General features: G+C 41.6%; 2 protein-coding genes across 3 annotated transcripts in view; one reads left to right on the top strand and one right to left on the bottom strand.

Moving 5' to 3' along the window:
* The window catches only part of nlk2 (nemo-like kinase, type 2), a 24,017-nt gene extending 17,942 nt beyond the window's left edge, over window positions 1–6,075 (top strand). The window contains exons 8-11 of the mRNA XM_026367240.1: window positions 408–494; window positions 650–848; window positions 1,681–1,774; window positions 2,699–6,075. Of these exons, the coding sequence (XP_026223025.1) occupies window positions 408–494; window positions 650–848; window positions 1,681–1,774; window positions 2,699–2,753 (435 nt within the window). The 3' untranslated portion in view covers window positions 2,754–6,075. The remainder of the gene's footprint in view (window positions 1–407; window positions 495–649; window positions 849–1,680; window positions 1,775–2,698) is intronic.
* LOC113166966 (Na(+)/H(+) exchange regulatory cofactor NHE-RF3-like) lies at window positions 6,074–15,884 on the bottom strand. Of its 2 annotated transcripts, none has more exons than XM_026367252.1 (11): window positions 15,841–15,884; window positions 13,795–13,821; window positions 12,934–12,995; window positions 12,623–12,834; window positions 11,808–11,879; window positions 11,435–11,567; window positions 10,755–10,891; window positions 10,443–10,650; window positions 9,884–10,080; window positions 9,599–9,802; window positions 6,074–9,133 (listed from the first exon to the last, which is right to left on the bottom strand). In XM_026367252.1, the coding sequence occupies exons 2-11, from the start codon at window positions 13,806–13,808 to the stop codon at window positions 9,101–9,103; spliced, it is 1,272 nt and encodes a 423-aa protein (XP_026223037.1). In that variant the 5' UTR covers window positions 13,809–13,821; window positions 15,841–15,884; the 3' UTR covers window positions 6,074–9,100. The 2 variants fall into 2 exon arrangements, with proteins under 2 accessions (XP_026223037.1, XP_026223044.1); XM_026367259.1 differs by lacking the exon at window positions 15,841–15,884 and adding an exon at window positions 15,751–15,778.
* Between the last annotated feature and the right edge of the window lie 91 nt (window positions 15,885–15,975).

Genomic DNA, 15,975 nt, shown 5'->3' on the forward strand with positions numbered 1-15,975 from the left:
GGATTCAGGTTGTTTCCTGAGCAGCATGTGCTGTCTATCAGCTGCTGATCCAGTACACTGTGTTCAGGGACAGTACACCATCCATGTCATCCATGTTGTGAGGTGTTCAGGGACAGTACAAATATAGGTCAACTCTGTCCCCCCAAAAAGTGAAAAAATAGATTTGGAGAATCATTACAGCCCTAGGGGGCACCACCAAATCAAATATGATTTTGTATTATCCAAGAATTTGAGAAGTGTGTGAAGCTCAACCTAATATTTCTTAGGTTGCCAAACTACTGTGTAATGTACAATGTGCACAAATGTTGACTAGTCTTAGTTTGCCATTCTCTCAGACTCCATGTCAACGCGTAATTAGGACGCAGAGGAAACTGAAGGATACATTTTGTTTTTTGTTTTGTCCGCAGCCATCCCTTCCTGTTCTCTACACACTGTCCAGCCAAGCGACCCATGAAGCTGTCCACCTCCTCTGCAGGATGCTTGTGTTTGATCCTGTGAGTGGTTCTCTTTTACATGCCATGTAGTTTTCGCGATGTTTTGTTGATGGATGAAAGCGAGTCACCTGAAATGTAATTACTTTAACGGTATATCAGGCTAAGATGAATGTTAAAGGTAGCTGGTGTCTAACTTGTGTGTGTGTGGCCTCCAGTCAAAGAGGATTTCAGCAAAGGATGCCCTGGCTCACCCTTACCTGGACGAGGGTCGACTGCGCTACCACACGTGCATGTGCAAATGCTGCTACACAACATCCTCTGGCCGTGTTTACACCAGTGACTTTGAGCCAGTCACTAATCCCAAGTTTGATGATGGCTTTGAGAAGAACCTGAGCTCCGTGAGACAGGTCAAAGGTACGTTTATCTGATGCTGTATTAAACTAAACACATTCACCAAACACAATCTGTAACTACAGATTGTTACTGATTGTGTTGTGTGTTGCCTACGGATAAACAAGAGCATGTGCTAGTAGCTCCAATAAGTTTCGTGAGGAAAGAAAAAAAAAAAGAATTTATACTCAAAATTAAGCATATTCCCTATTCCATATTCCTAACCCTAACCCTTAGATGTTTCATCCTTTTATTGACATTATAAATCAATTCTGGTCAATAAAAGTTGCTGACTTTGACAGAAGAATTTCAGAAAAATACCTCATTAATGTCAAAGTGAAAACAGATTTCTACAAAGTAATGTCAATTAAATAAAAATATATAAAGTGGAATCAGTGTTTGTATTAATATTCATCCCCTTTAAAATGTCTCAGGTCAAGATATTTGGTGCTAGTAGTCCCACAATTAGTGAAATGGGGATCACCTGAGTGCAGTGAACAAGTCTCAAGTGATTGCAATATAAAGAAACTTGTGTCTGGAAGGTCCAGTCCCTGGTTATTCAGTATTCATGGCTACCATTACACCATGAAGACAAAAGAACACTCCCAGCAACTTGGAGAACAGGCCATTGAAAAGCATAAGTCAGGGGATGGATACAAAAAAAATCTCCAAGGCACTGAACATCCCCCAGAGTTCAATGAAATCCATCATGAAGAAATGATAGGAATATGGCAAATGTCCAAATCTGCCTAGAACAGGTCATCCACACAAATTGTAAACAACAAGTTGTAAAATTAGTTTGGAGTAAATAAGAGGTCAAAGTTCTAATTCTTACTGTGTTGGTGTTTTCCCACAGAGATCATCCATCAGTTCATTTTGGAACAGCAGAAGGGGAGTCGAGTGCCACTCTGCATTAACCCTCAGTCAGCAGCTTTCAAAAGCTTTATCAGGTAGGAGCACATGGTGAACATGTTAATCAGACACAGTTTGAGCTGTAGGGAGCTATATTGTTTTCTCCTTTTGCTGAAGCTAGCCTAGCTCCTTCTAATTGTCCAACTGCCAAGTGCATGTACATAAAACTGATATTAGACATTGAATGAGTAAATGTGGAGATCTCTTTACAAAGTCTTTCTGCTTTTTGGATGCCATTTGTCATCCCTAAAGATCTTGATATGCTTGCTTTTCACTAGTGTGTACATGTAGTAAATGGCACGGACTTGCCTGTATTTATCTGTTGGATAAAATAACATTACCACTAGGGGGCACACGAGAGCTCAACCATCATCTTCACCAAAATCTTTCTTATGAACTTAGCACAGTATAAACAGGAGCCAAAAGCCATGACACCATAAAAGATACTAAACTGTTGATGTTGAGACTTTTGGAACACAGCCCAGATGTTCAGGTTTCACTTTAGCTCTCTATCGACAAACTCTGTGAGTCAAAAAACGTACCACCACTGTTGCTATGGAGATCATTTGATATCATTTCCACTGACCACATGCTGAATTGCGTCTTGCGTAGCATACATTTCTGAGGACCTGCACAACCAGCATTCCAAATGGATACACCAGTTAGCCATGATGCAGCATGAACACAAGTGAAAAGCAAGTATATTAGTGGCTTAGTACTCAATTCAATCAAAGTTTCAAACCCCACTATGCCACTATAATTATATATCCACTCACCACAGTGCTTAAAGTAAGTGATTTGTTTTGCTATTTATATTTGTTAATAGGTACAATGGAATATTAAAACACCTTTAATATTTGATGATAATGATGATGATGAACTGTACATTTATACCAGTAACAAACATAATTAGCTAATAGAACCATGATAAGCTAATAATAAGTTGTGCCTCTGTTGAACAGCTCCACAGTGGCTCAGCCCTCTGAAATGCCTCCGTCTCCGCTGGTGTGGGAGTAGCTTGTATTGTCTGTGATGGTCTTTCCCAACTGACAAGCTGCTACACTGGGAAAGACGTCTGCTATCGTCTGCGTAGCCCTTCACTGGAGAGTAGGACTCACAGGTCTGCTGTGCTTATGCTGACATGTGACACAATTGAAGAGAAATCCACTGATAACTGCTTTATGGGGTGTATTAGAGGGTTTGGTATGCAAATGAATTAGACAAATGCTCTGTAGACCAAATCAGAATGTCTGAAACAAACCCATCTCCTCACTTCCAGGTAGCTTAGATTTTAAAGTGAAACAGTATAATGAAGTGCATTTGTTTTGCTATATATATTAATACAAAGGAAAAAAGATGTCTATTTAAAAATGTATTTAATCAGAAGCTGAATAATTTGCCATACAATTAGGCTACTTTGCATTATTTCACCTACCTTTACCGTTGCACTGGTTATGTCAATTGAACTATATCTTATTCAGACAATCGATTGTAATTATATTGATAGACACAAGTTTTCCCAAGTGAAAGCCTCCCATATTTTATAAGAACATTTTAACTTTTTAAAAAGGAGTTACAGGCATGTTCCCCTGTGTATTAGGCCATAGTTTACATTGAACAGTTAATTTGCCAAAGATTAGGAGCCTCATGTATAAATTATGCATAACATTGAGATTATGTGTGACTGGGATTTGTAAGCCATTATTTGCCTGCACATCTACATTATGCTCAGTCATGTGTCACATTGTAAAGGTTTAGTGTGTTTGGAACAAACCAGTTTAGAGAGTTTACAGTATGTAGAACCCTAGTTCTCACTGAATCCCACTGCCTTCCAAGGTAATCCCCATAGGTACAGAACGGTACCCCCTATAATTCTGATAGTTGAAGGGTGGGAGTTGAGATTCAGACTCACATGCTCCATCCAGCACTGTGTTTGAAGCACTTGAGAGTTTGTAAATGCTCAACATGCCATTCCAGAAGCCCAAATCTTATTTCAGATGTAGTGGTAAAGAGCAAAGTAGTAGGGCACAAACGTGTCATTGGACATGCCATAAATATGTCTTCTATGATAACTAGCTTGTAAAAATGAACCATTACATTTTGTTAGTTGAATGTACTTTTGATGCATTATATATCTTCCCTGTAATAACTTTATTTGTCCTTTACCATAACCATAACAAAAGAAGAAATTGCTGTTGTCAACCACTGATGATGTGTAGGAGTTTTGTAGGGTTGTCCCATTTCACAGCAGAATATTTTTATCACTGCCCCCTGTAACTCTGTTTTGATGGGTGGCTACATAATCAGAGAGCACTCAAACAAAAGGGTAGGAGGTTGGGCCTTTACATGTCAGTGCCTGTTGTTGTTTGTCAGCTTATTTGAAAGTTTGTCCTCTAGAGGCCAAAAAAAGCTTTAGCTTCAAACAGAAGCAAAAGCAAACAGACTATAAAAAGTATATTACTGCCATGCATAGTGTGCATGATTTCTTTGTACACGATGAAAGCATGTATGCATGAAAGCAAGAGGTACATATCCACTTTAAATCTTTGCTGTCATTTATCTTTACTTTTTTCATAATTTAGCATCTGTTCTCTTGGTGGTATCCCTCCACATAGAACATACATGGCCCCTGACCCTAACTCACAGGCTGCAAGGCTTCAGTGATTCACTTAATTGGCCACAACATGGCACAGTTTTAATATAATTAATCAAAAGTCCACAAATGTTTGATGAGTTAAAAATAGGCATGCATCTAAGAATTCAATTCATGTTTGGATGAATCTGAAGGTCTTACATTTATATACTGTTCATGTATGAGAACGAGTAAATGAATGCATGAATCTGCCATTTGGCACATGATTTCAGTGGTGAAGAAATTTATACATGAGGCCCCAAAATATTTGTATCGAAGTTGAACATGCCCTAATATGTAAAGCTATCTGGTTTCCCAGCTTTACTGCTGTTTGGGCCAGACGAACCTGACTGCTCACAGTGCTTGGTACATCACCGTACTAAATGGAATCTGCTTTGTTGAATAGTGCTTAGTTGTTGACTCTTGAAGGTGACTTTATAAAAGATTACTTACATGCTACATGAAGAACAACAGATGGTTTAATCTGTGAATAAAAAACAAGTTAGAAAGAAAAGGGATCAGACTAAAAGTTCTATCTTCAAATAAGAAAACACAAGTCATCAGACTTCTGCCCATAGTTGCCAACAGATCGCCAATTCTTAAGTGCTACTCCTCTGAGAAGCTACGATATTTTTGCCACTAATATTCAGCTCAGCCTGGCTGAACACTCCTGTCATCCAAGCTCTACGCATTTGTTTTCTTTGAAGGAAAGTGTGCTGTCTACTAGTGGTCCTCCTAATGTCACTGCTGAGACAGTCAGGAAACTCTTCACACACTCTTACAAACTGAGTTAATTTTACCCCAAAAAGTCTAAAGGAAAAGCTTCCTGGGGGGGAAACAGGACACTGAAGTGAAGTGTGTCAGCATTCCAGTGTACCTCCATGACCTGTTCTCAACTTGCTTTATGTACTGCATGTTGGCCTTTTTTTCGCAATCTGGCTTTTATTTTGTAGTGTTGGCCATCCTTCCTGTTATTTATCAGAAAAATGGACTCCCTGTCTGTAAGGGATGCTGTCCCTCTTTCTGTCCCATTCTGGGCAGTGACACTGCTTCAGCCACCTAGACGTTAAGTCATGGTCAACTCGACCTCTTTCTGCTAGTTTGAATACATGGAGCTTCTTTAGGTTGCTAATGGCTTTCCAAAGGTTTCCTCTGGGGTGGTTTCATGCCTTACCTGATCTGAGAAGACCTAGGTGTGTGAGTATTAGGATGTAACAGTCACAAATTCTTGACCCTTTAACCTCCTGTACTCCAAAATGGGTCGTTAGGTGTGGCCTCAATAGTGGAAGTGTGAAGATGTTTTTTCTGGGTGTGGATGAAGGAGCCCTCTTAGGAGCCTGTTCAGGTGAGGAGAGAAACAAAACCATCCTGGAGGATAAAAAGCCACTTCACTTACTCACCATTATGTGATCTGGAGGAGATTTCAATTTATATGTGATGAGTGGTTAGCCATAAGGAAAGAGATATTTGAGATATAAATATACACATACTTCCCTAGCAAGTTGAAAATCTGTGAAACTGGCCTGAATGTGAAATATGACTAGTGCTTTTTCAGTTTGTTGCTCGTAAAGCTGCAGACATTCTCGGGAGTGATAAGGATGGTGGCCAGCACTGAGAACAAGACCCAGTTTGTGAAGAAATCCTCATAGACTCAGAGAAGAAGCATGTGGCTGTGGTCCAGTCTTCCTTTGGAGCCTGGTTTGTTAAGAAAAAAAAAAAAAAAAGTAGATAAAAACAAAACAGGAAGTCCTCTGTGACGAATGCAAACACGTTATCGCATGACGACGAAAATACTGACAAGAAAAGAAAACGTACCAAGGTGACCAAGCAGTTAAACCAGCAATATCATTAACAAACGGGGTTCATTGTTTTTACTTTTACTTGAATAAATCAGCGCATACTTTAGACCAACTATTCTACTCGTCTTCTTCATGGATCGCATTCAAGCAGCTCACCACGGAACGGAAACAAGTAGCATATGAATGATGTATAAAAAAATACCACGGTCTCATCGCTATAGGTTTGTCTAAATCCAGTGCTAAAGTGTGCCCCGCTCCCCCTTATACATGTACACTGTCTCCAGAAAAAAAAAGAGCTTTGAAGTAAATTATTTAATATATTTTTAGAATTTTTTTCTATTCCTGTTCTTGTGTCCTACGGCATGCATTCTACTCACACCTCAAAGTATGATCATGTATATATGTTAAATAAAGAAGCAAATCTACACACCAACCTAATAAACAATACCACTGTATAGAAAGTGTATTAGCCTGCACATTTCTAAGGCTGTGAAGTTAATTTTATTTTTAAAACTTGCATACAAATGTATATATTTTCTTGATTTTTACCCTGCGACTAGGATGTGTAGAGGACAACGAATCCTGTAACGGCTCACAGAATATATAGTCACGTTAAATGTATCTTGTGTGTACAGCAGAGTTGTAGATATATCTAAGGAGAAGCCTTTCTTTTCTTATTGTTGTTAATGATTTCATCGCAGCAACACAGCGTGAATATGTACATAGCGGATTCACCGTGTTGGTCTCTACCTCTTGGGCTCAATAACTTGGCTTTGTTTACCTCCCACACCTTTCTGATTCCATGTGGGGATGAATTGAAAACACTTGAATATCCATTCAAGCTTTTATACTGAAAAAATACAATGTACCGCTCCCACCCCTGCCCTGCAGACCTTTCCTGCGCTGACCAAGTGCAACGCATTCACCTGACATTTTGACTGCTCCCATGTTTGTATTACAAAGCCCTTCCAATAGCCAAGGGTTTCCTGACTGTTAGTCAATTTTCACTCTTTGATAGAATAGGACCTGATGAGGAGGGGGAGTCACTCGCACCACAGTGGCTGTGTTCAAAGTGTCAACCACTCGATTTCAAGTTCATTTTTCCAAATATTCTTTTTTGACTTGGTTTTATTAGTTCTTATATAAAGGCCTCTGTACTTATCAGGATCTATGAATTGATTTTGTGGTTGGATGTTCAGCTTTGTTGTTAGGAAAATAACCTTTCTAAGTAACAGAAGAAATCAGTAACTAAAACATAATCAGTTGTAATCTCTGATACTAAAAAAAGGTAGAGATCAAAGTTCAGCAAGAGATATATTTGATTCTCTCCTTGAGAACCAGATCTGATATAGACTCATCAGACCAGCCCTACTGTTCTCATATATCTTTTTATTTCCTTTTAAATATCCAGTTGTAAGGGCTGCAAGGTGGTTATTCACTCACAATCACATGCTGTGGCTGCTAACATTTACAAAGGCGGTGCTAACTGTCCATTTCCATTAAAAGAACTAATGGTACGGTGGCTCAGAGAGGTCAATACACTGCAGTGTTATGGCGTATTCACATTATCGTGGACAAAAAATGTTAACACTTGCAACTGTAGTCCCTGGGATAGAAAGTATCAAAGTCCAAGAACCTTTCCTGGAGTAAATGTCCCTCCAATCTGTTGTGATAAGCATTTCTGTAGCAGAGACATTACAGCTATAATCTGTAGAACTTTGGCCTGGAGCTAAATCCAGAGCCTGGTTCCTCCAGTGGAGACGCAGGTAAAAGAACTAAGGTTCTTCGTCCTGGATCGTGCTGACATTTGTGGGCACATCCAATCAGTGTTGGCCCCTGTTCAAATCAAAACTAAAACTAGTTGAGCTCTCTCAGCCAAAGAACCTTGCCACCACTTTAGCATGATCTAAATCATAGTTTGATTTGTGTCATTCGTATATAGTTTGGAGTGTGATAATCCTGGTGTTATTTAGGTTCAAGGTCAGAAACACTATTCTGAAAAAAGGAGATCATAGAATTGTGTCTATTAGAAACTGAATGGGAATTTTCTCAGGAATGAACACAGCTGGCCGTGGTACGCGTGGTCGCTCTCCCTCCACATCACCTGTATGAACTCTTTGTGTACATATAGTAGTTTCCTATGTTTTCTTTTCTGTTGGAATGAAGTACTTGAATCGAACGATGCTCATTTTGGAAAATTGTAGAGTAAGAACTGACAAATTTTGTGTGAGAGAACTAACCACAACTCAGCAACTACTGGACTATTTGGATTCATTTGATTTGCTGTCCTAAACAATGTTTGTATATTTGATGTTTTAATCAGATGCATTGTAATTTGAATAAAAGTTGCAGTATATACAGTAAGTAGATGTATCTATTAAACTCTGAGTTCAAGCACTGTAAATCAAAGTTAATGACTAGGTATTCAGTTGACAGATGTCATTTTGGGATGTGTGTGGTCGACCTGAAAGGTTCCATCTGGATAATGATGGTGAAAACATTAAATGTGACATTTAAAGAATGACCCTACTTGTCGTCCATATTTCTCTCTCATAAAGATGAATACTGGTGTCCACTCAGCAGCCAGGCTTCACACCACATTCCTACTACACTACTAATAGTTTGTCACAAAACAATTTTATGTGAATGAATACATCCAGACACAGTGTGTGTGACCGTACACACACTATAACTAATATATACAAATGCATGTTTCAACAGTATATGGAGCTAATTATTTCACAGCTTACATCATACAGTAAATATCATACACACTAATGATTGTTTAATTGAAGTTACACGGTGGTGATTTAAATAAAAAATCTAATCTTATGAGCAAACAAAGTGCGAGTGTCTCAGTCTGCTGTGAGCTCATAAACCGTCATCCTTCTCAGTGTTCATGCTGTTGGTCATTGGAGTCCTTTTCATTTCCATCACAAGAAAGCATCACTTGTTCTGCATGACAGCTGAAAAACACAAAACACTACAGTTACAGTAACCATTAACCCATTGTCCTTTTTGTCACTTTTACAAACTGTACGTTTGTTCTCTCACCGCTGGAACGTCGCTTGTTGGAACACATTGTCTATTGTGATGAAAGGAAACATCTCACTGTGTGTGTGTGTGTGTGTGTGTTGAATGCCTCTTCACCAGCCACAGCCATGGCAAGAGGCTTAATTTTAACAGTTCTGTATGTATGTATGTGACCTTGAGGGAATTTCTTCAAATTTTAAAACTCCACTTGAAGGATGAGCTCATAGTAGATCAGGGTCGGTCGCATTTAAACATCTGACACAGTGTATGTTATTTTATGTCATATTCGTCTATTTATCCAGATATTTGGTGAAGATGTGAAGATGTAAAACTGCTGGTGAGATTATTCCAGGATTTCTGAACCCCTGATACAGAGGCTGTAATTAACACGACCATACCTGGGTGCTCAAACGTCCCGAGTACAAGTGGAAAGTGGAGCCGTTCTCCTCTCTGTCTGGAGCAGACGTGGTGTCAGGAGGGGGTGTCAGACCTCCATTTGTCTGAGGAGTTTCTTTCTGGTTCTTAATGCAGAGAGAGGCGACCTGCTGTCGGTCATCTTTAACGGCACTGTGGTCATGGAACAACAGTGGAGATATGCCTAACTGCAGGAGAACAACAGAAAGCAGCTTATGACGAGTCCTGATAGACTAAATGTATCCATCGCACGGACCCGACTGACTTACTTCTCTGTAGAAGTCCCGTCCTGGAACTGATATAGAGGTGAGGATGACTTCATCACCACTCTGCCTAACCTTTCTGACAATGTCCTCATGCTCCGCAGACTCTACAGGTTCTCCATTGACAGCCAGGAGCAAGTCTCCGTCCTCCATCCCTGCCCCCTCGGCTGGACTGCCAGCATCCACCTCCCTTAGCACATGAACTGGGTCACAGCAGGTTTGGATAAATGGGGACACAAGTTCAGCTGATGATCATCCCATAATAACTAATGATTCATAAATAGATCTCTACCCCATGTCAGATAGTGGAGTCGTAAACTGAACCTGATTGGATGTTTTCCTTGGACTAAATTTGAAAGGTCATCAATTGTGTGAAGGTTCACTTTTGTTTCTAACCTTTTCAATTTGTAGACAGTCTCTCTTCTGGAAACCCACAGCCTTAGAAATACCTTCGTAACCCTCCCACCATTGTGCAGTTTGTTTGGCTTTTGCATTTACTAACTTTTTTCTCCACATCACCTGAACTGTAACCTGAACTTCATGCGTTGAATCCAATTAGTCTCACCTATCCGGCGTGTGCCTGCCAGCCTCTCTTGCCTCAGCAGGAAGCCATATCCATCATCTCCTTTAACCAGGTGCATGGTCTTGGCACTGTGGGGAAGGCTGCAGCATTCTGCCAGCACAGGCAGTATGGGGATCTTCCTCCTCACATAGCAAGACTCACTGTCGCTGTCAATGACCAGCACGGTCACTGAGTCCCCACTCTTCCTCACCTGAGAACCAGACACACTGCAGGAGTCACACACACACATGTTAAAGCTAACAAAAACATATGTGTGTGTGTGTGTGTGTGTGACTGAGTCGACTGGGCTCATACAGTTCTGTTGAGAGTGGAGTTTGTGAGGGTTGAAACCAGGACTCCATTGATCCAGATCAGTCTGTCTCCATTGCGGACGCCAGCTTTGTCTGCTGGACCTTGACTGACAGTGCTCACTGTGTACTGGCCCTTCCAACCTGTTGACATGTCCGTGCTGTTATTACCATCATCAGCAGTATCAGTAGGAACTGTGGTATATAATGTGGTATAAAGCCGTTGTACTTTGTAACAAGATAAACCGAGTTTATGGAAACATCACTGTCAGCTGTTAATAAATGACAAGAGGATCAGAACGATACATGGTTCTGAAGGAACAAGGCAACATGTAGTTCTCTGAACATGGAAGTCAATTTTACAGAGCTGCTGTAAGAACATTAGGATAAACACTGGACGCAGAGGGAAACAGCAGAGAGTTAGCCTGACAGTCTGAAATATCAAATCAGGTTCAATGCAGAGATCAAAATCAAAGGTATCTGTGGCTTCAGCGGGGGACAAACACACAAGACAGATGTTGTTTAAGAAGAAAGAAAGAAAACTCCTCTTTTTAACATGAATCACCTCCAGGATCATTTTGGGCAGAATGTCTCTACATAAAACAAGTGAAATAAGAAACATCGGTGTAAAGAAGCAAATAATTCCCAAAGAGTCAGTCATCACTGTGTCAGCAGTGTGTCCGTTACCTTCCACTGGCACTATGGTCATCCCTAAACCATGCTCCGAATGTCGGCTGATGTGACACAGTCTGGGTCTGGACCAGCTGTCCCCTTTGGACGCCTTGACCAGCATCTGCAGGTCCACGCCCGTAGACACTGCCTGGAGAAGAGTGACTGAATGAGAGGAGCAGCATTACACAGCACAACTCCCACTGATTCATATGCAACAGTATATACGTGAAGAGGTCCCACGCTTGTTACAGTCACATGTTGGTTCTTGTCACTTCCTCCTGCACAGAACATACGCTGTAACTAACAAGTCAGTCGTGCCGAGGTTGCCCCCTCACCGTGTGGGTTGGAAGGTACGAGTGCAAGATGTGATTATGATGGTCGTACATACCTGTTCATACTCGGCTCTCGTCAACACGAGGAGGAACAAGTGTACGCCGCACCACTCGATCTTTCTCACCACCTGGCATGTAAAACAGACAAATGACTGGATCAATGAAATGCATTTGGTCTCATGTCAACTACTGTGAGGCCCTAGTACTTTAATATAGGACGTTCTCAGTCTTTAGTGATGAAGTCACATTTAGGACCTTGAGCTCTGAGTCATAACTTGTTTTAGACTGGTTGAACTAGACTGATAGTTACTGAACTGCTAAAGTAGTGAGCTCTCAACAGCTGACAACCTACCCTAGAGAAAACCAGAGGTGCTGCTAACTCACACTACGTCTTCTTTACAGACACGGTGTTCCCCTCTTAAGCAAGTCATAGTACTAAGCAGGAGACTACTGGAACTTCTTGGAGAGGTTTAGAGGTTTGGAATATGTTGACAGCTATACTCCAGTCATACATGATGATCACAAACACTTGTACAACCAGCTGCACCAGTAATGGGAGCTGCAGAGATGTAAGGTCTTCACTGTCCTGCCTGCACACAACTCGTCAGCATCACTAGAATAAATGTCTGTTTGCTCTGGCTAATGAAGGTCACCTGTTGTCCTGCCAGGTGAGACTGTTCGGAAAGCAGGTCTTTTTCACAGGGGACGTCACACTCGTCAAACACGTGTAACTGATAACATTAATAGAGGCCGCATTCCATTTAGCTGCCTCAGTGTTTTGTTATCACAGCTGCCGACTTACTGCACTGAAACACGAATACTTAATACAAATGATCCAATGATGAGGCACTACTAAACTCTGGACACGAACCCTGTTGAAGTCCATGCCGTCCACATATTCCTCATTGACCTCCAATACTCTGTCTCCGTCTCTGAGGCCACTGTTCTCCGCAGGACTCCATGGCTCCACGCTTCTGATCTCAAATCCTCGGCCACTTTGGTCTGTGTGCAGGTAAAAGCCGAAGCTCTGTCCCTCCAGACGCTTCAGCTGGCACAGCCTGGGTACTGCTCCCTGATCCAGCTCTACACACACAGGGGTTAGGTAAAGATCATCAACACTGGAGAGGGTGTGGGTCGGTGGGATTTGAATTTAGTGGACTTTAGGATAGAAGAGAAAGTCACCGTGATCATCTGTGATGACCAGAGCTGGATTGTCAATCCCTTCCTTTGGATTGAAGGTGAAACTGAAGTGAGGAGAAAAGAAAAATGGGTCAGTGTGATGCAGTAATCTTCAAATAAAGACTGATACATTCAGGCTATATAACTTTTTAAAGAACCACACCATAGTTTTGGAGGTAGTAACGATCATATTCTGACTAACTACAATAAATAAGATGCTCAAATGCTCTGATTGGTTGGAAGGGTGATCCTCTCTGAAAAGCTTTGAGAAGTAAATATCTGCACTGCTGACGAACTGGAGACCGTTAGCTGTGTTTATACTGGACGTCACCGAGGTCCAGGTCAGAGGGCGCCTCAGCAATTTGTAATCTTTTACTAACCTTAAGTGTAAATGAACTGCATGTGCCAAATTGTCTGATTTTGTGTTTCCTGTTTGTAGTTTGCTGATGGGGTCGGAAGACATGAACATTGTGTCTTGTGTGTGAAGAAGTTAAGAGTTCATAGTACTGAAAGTATCTGGAGTTATCAGCACAGATCAAAGTGCTGCCTGTATGAGCCCTGAGTTCAGCTTTAATCTGCTTCAGTGTTGTTATTATTAGGTTGTCAGTGAACACACACACACACATACTCTTCCTGGTGTTGGATCCATATCCAGGTCCACATAAACTTGAATCTTGTCTTGTCAACAGCTGAGGTTCCACTGTCATCAGCGTGTTAATTCCTGTGATTGTTTCTGAATCTCTCTTTTATTATTGATTGTACTCTCATCACTATGAGTGGTTCTTCACTTCAATGGGACTGATGAACAGATTTAGCACACAGTGTGTGTACTAGGAGCTGTTAGAAGTAAAACACTGAACTCACCGTGGAAATTCCATGGATTGTGGCAGCCTGTGGGAGGGACATTAAAACAGTGATCATCACACATCTAGAACAGACACAAGCTTCACTAGTGCTTAGTCCCATGTCTTTATTGAAGACGTGAGGTTTATCTGAAGCATCAACCTCCTCTCATTGTGGCTGCTGCTCCTGAGATATTGATTCGTTTCTCAGCACCCAGCCTTGGACTCAAGTTGCTGAGTGTTCTTAGGAAAGACACTCCTTTGATACAGTTTTCTTTAAGGCAGACTCATAATTCACTTACAAAATGTTTGGACTCAAGAAAACACAAGAACAAAAAGCCAGTGAGGGACCGGGTCGACATCTACACACATGATGATGTTGTGTTTCCTACTAATTTGATGATATGCAACCAAACAGGATCCATCTAAGTAAAGAACCGTGCAGGGTGAAGACGTGCGACCTCCCAGGTGGTTTCTCTCACAAATACAGCACAGTTAGTGTGTATTGACACAAACTGTCAATACGGGTTACAGTATGAGCTTAGAAACCACAACATAGTTAACACATTTGCTCCCAGCTGCCTTTATGTCAACACTGCTGCAATGATAACAAGTTCAGTCAGTGTTCACGTGCACTGCGGGGCTGATTGGCAGGCGGGGATGTGATGCAGCAAAGGCTCAGTTCAGAACCTGTGCTGAACTGCTGCAGCTGGGATGTGGATGATTGTTGACCGAGTCCATCACAGTAAATACAAAGAAACACTTCATTAGTGTACCGCACAATACGGCAGGAACCCACAGCCGACAAACCCAGGGGTTTGGATGAGGTGTGGACAGATATACTGGGTCCAATCCATAATCTACAAAGGAGGCATTACATTATTTAACCACTAGGGGCAGAGTGATTAATGTCCAGTGCAGAGACCTGTAGTTCATATATTTGACATTTACATTTAGTCATTTGATGCTTTTCTCCAAAGCACACAACTGGGTCCAACTGTCCAAGGTACAAAGGCAGGGTAAGCTAATAAGGTCTTGCCCCGGTGTCCCAAATGAAGGGCAGCAGAACCGGACGTAAAGAGTTGTAGGCATCTTATGTGGAGACGCATTATCAACTGTAGGTCTCCACGTTTTTAATAACCATTTATTAGACCAGATACCAAAGATCAACAGGCACAGGGGTGAATCTGAACTGTAAAATGTGTCCGTGAACGTGGTCTCGGCTTCCAGGGACACGGTCACATATAGTATCCAGTTAAATTATCAAAATTATCTTTGGCATTTTAAAAAAGCTGCAAAACCTGGTCAGCCTTCAGGAGGAAACTGTGCATGTAATTGGAACTATTTCCAGCCGTAGAGTCATCCACATTTGGTGCTCTTATTTATGGCAACAGGACGGTGGATGTGGGACTGAGTCAGAAATAAACTTCAGTGTGTGTGTGTGTGTGTGTGTGTGTGTTCATGGTGACGAAGGAATGTGTCAGCTGGTGCAGCAGTGACTCATTACTGGGTTTCAGTGGAGTTTCTGAACAACTGAGGAAGACGCTCAAACAACAGATCAGAACCCGAGTGAATGAATGCTGATTCATTGTCGTTCAGGCAGAGCAACAAGTCATGAAAGAGTCCATGCCTGGGTTCTAACTCTGGCCCCCAAGCGAGTAGGGACGTCCGGTTCTGGTTTCAGAAGCAGTGCTGTGTTGGTCACTGCACATCAGCCTAGTTAGATCTAATCCTTCATCAGCTCGTGTGAGCACATTTGAACCAGGACCTTGTGCAAACAGCGAATCATCCTCAACGTGTGGTAACCGCAGCAGGTTACACACAACACACAGAATCTACTCCCCCCCCCCCACAGCTCTCTGCTAAGAACTGTAAACGCTGCGGATGGACAATGTTTAACCAGCAAGAATGAGAGAAGACCAACAGTCCCCAGTCCCATCGGAAGAAGGAGCAGAGCACAAAGCTAAAGGTGACTTACCACCATAGACATGAAGACTAGTCCACAGCACACAGGTTTACATTTGAATAGTCAAATCATGGAAAGTCATGTGAGAGGTAAAGAGCCTACCGCTGGAGGAGATCATTGAGTCCTGACCGTGTTTGTGTGTTCCTGCCCAGACTGAGACAAGGTTCACTTCACACACAGACAATAAAAAGGTGAGACTGTGACTCCTTTCTACACGAGGGTTAAACATTTACTCGC

This window comes from Anabas testudineus, chromosome 13, assembly GCF_900324465.2.
Source record: "Anabas testudineus chromosome 13, fAnaTes1.2, whole genome shotgun sequence".
In the NCBI taxonomy this organism is placed as follows: domain Eukaryota; kingdom Metazoa; phylum Chordata; class Actinopteri; order Anabantiformes; family Anabantidae; genus Anabas; species Anabas testudineus.

Excerpts from the sequence above, each read along its gene's own strand:
- LOC113166966 (XM_026367252.1), bottom strand. Across the intron at positions 10,892-11,434 it reads GACCATAGTGCCAGTGGAAG|GTTGGAAGGGCCAGTACACA; the intron begins GTAACGGACACA and ends ACATGTCAACAG. Across the intron at positions 9,134-9,598 it reads CGGGACGTTTGAGCACCCAG|CTGTCATGCAGAACAAGTGA; the intron begins GTATGGTCGTGT and ends TGTGTTTTTCAG.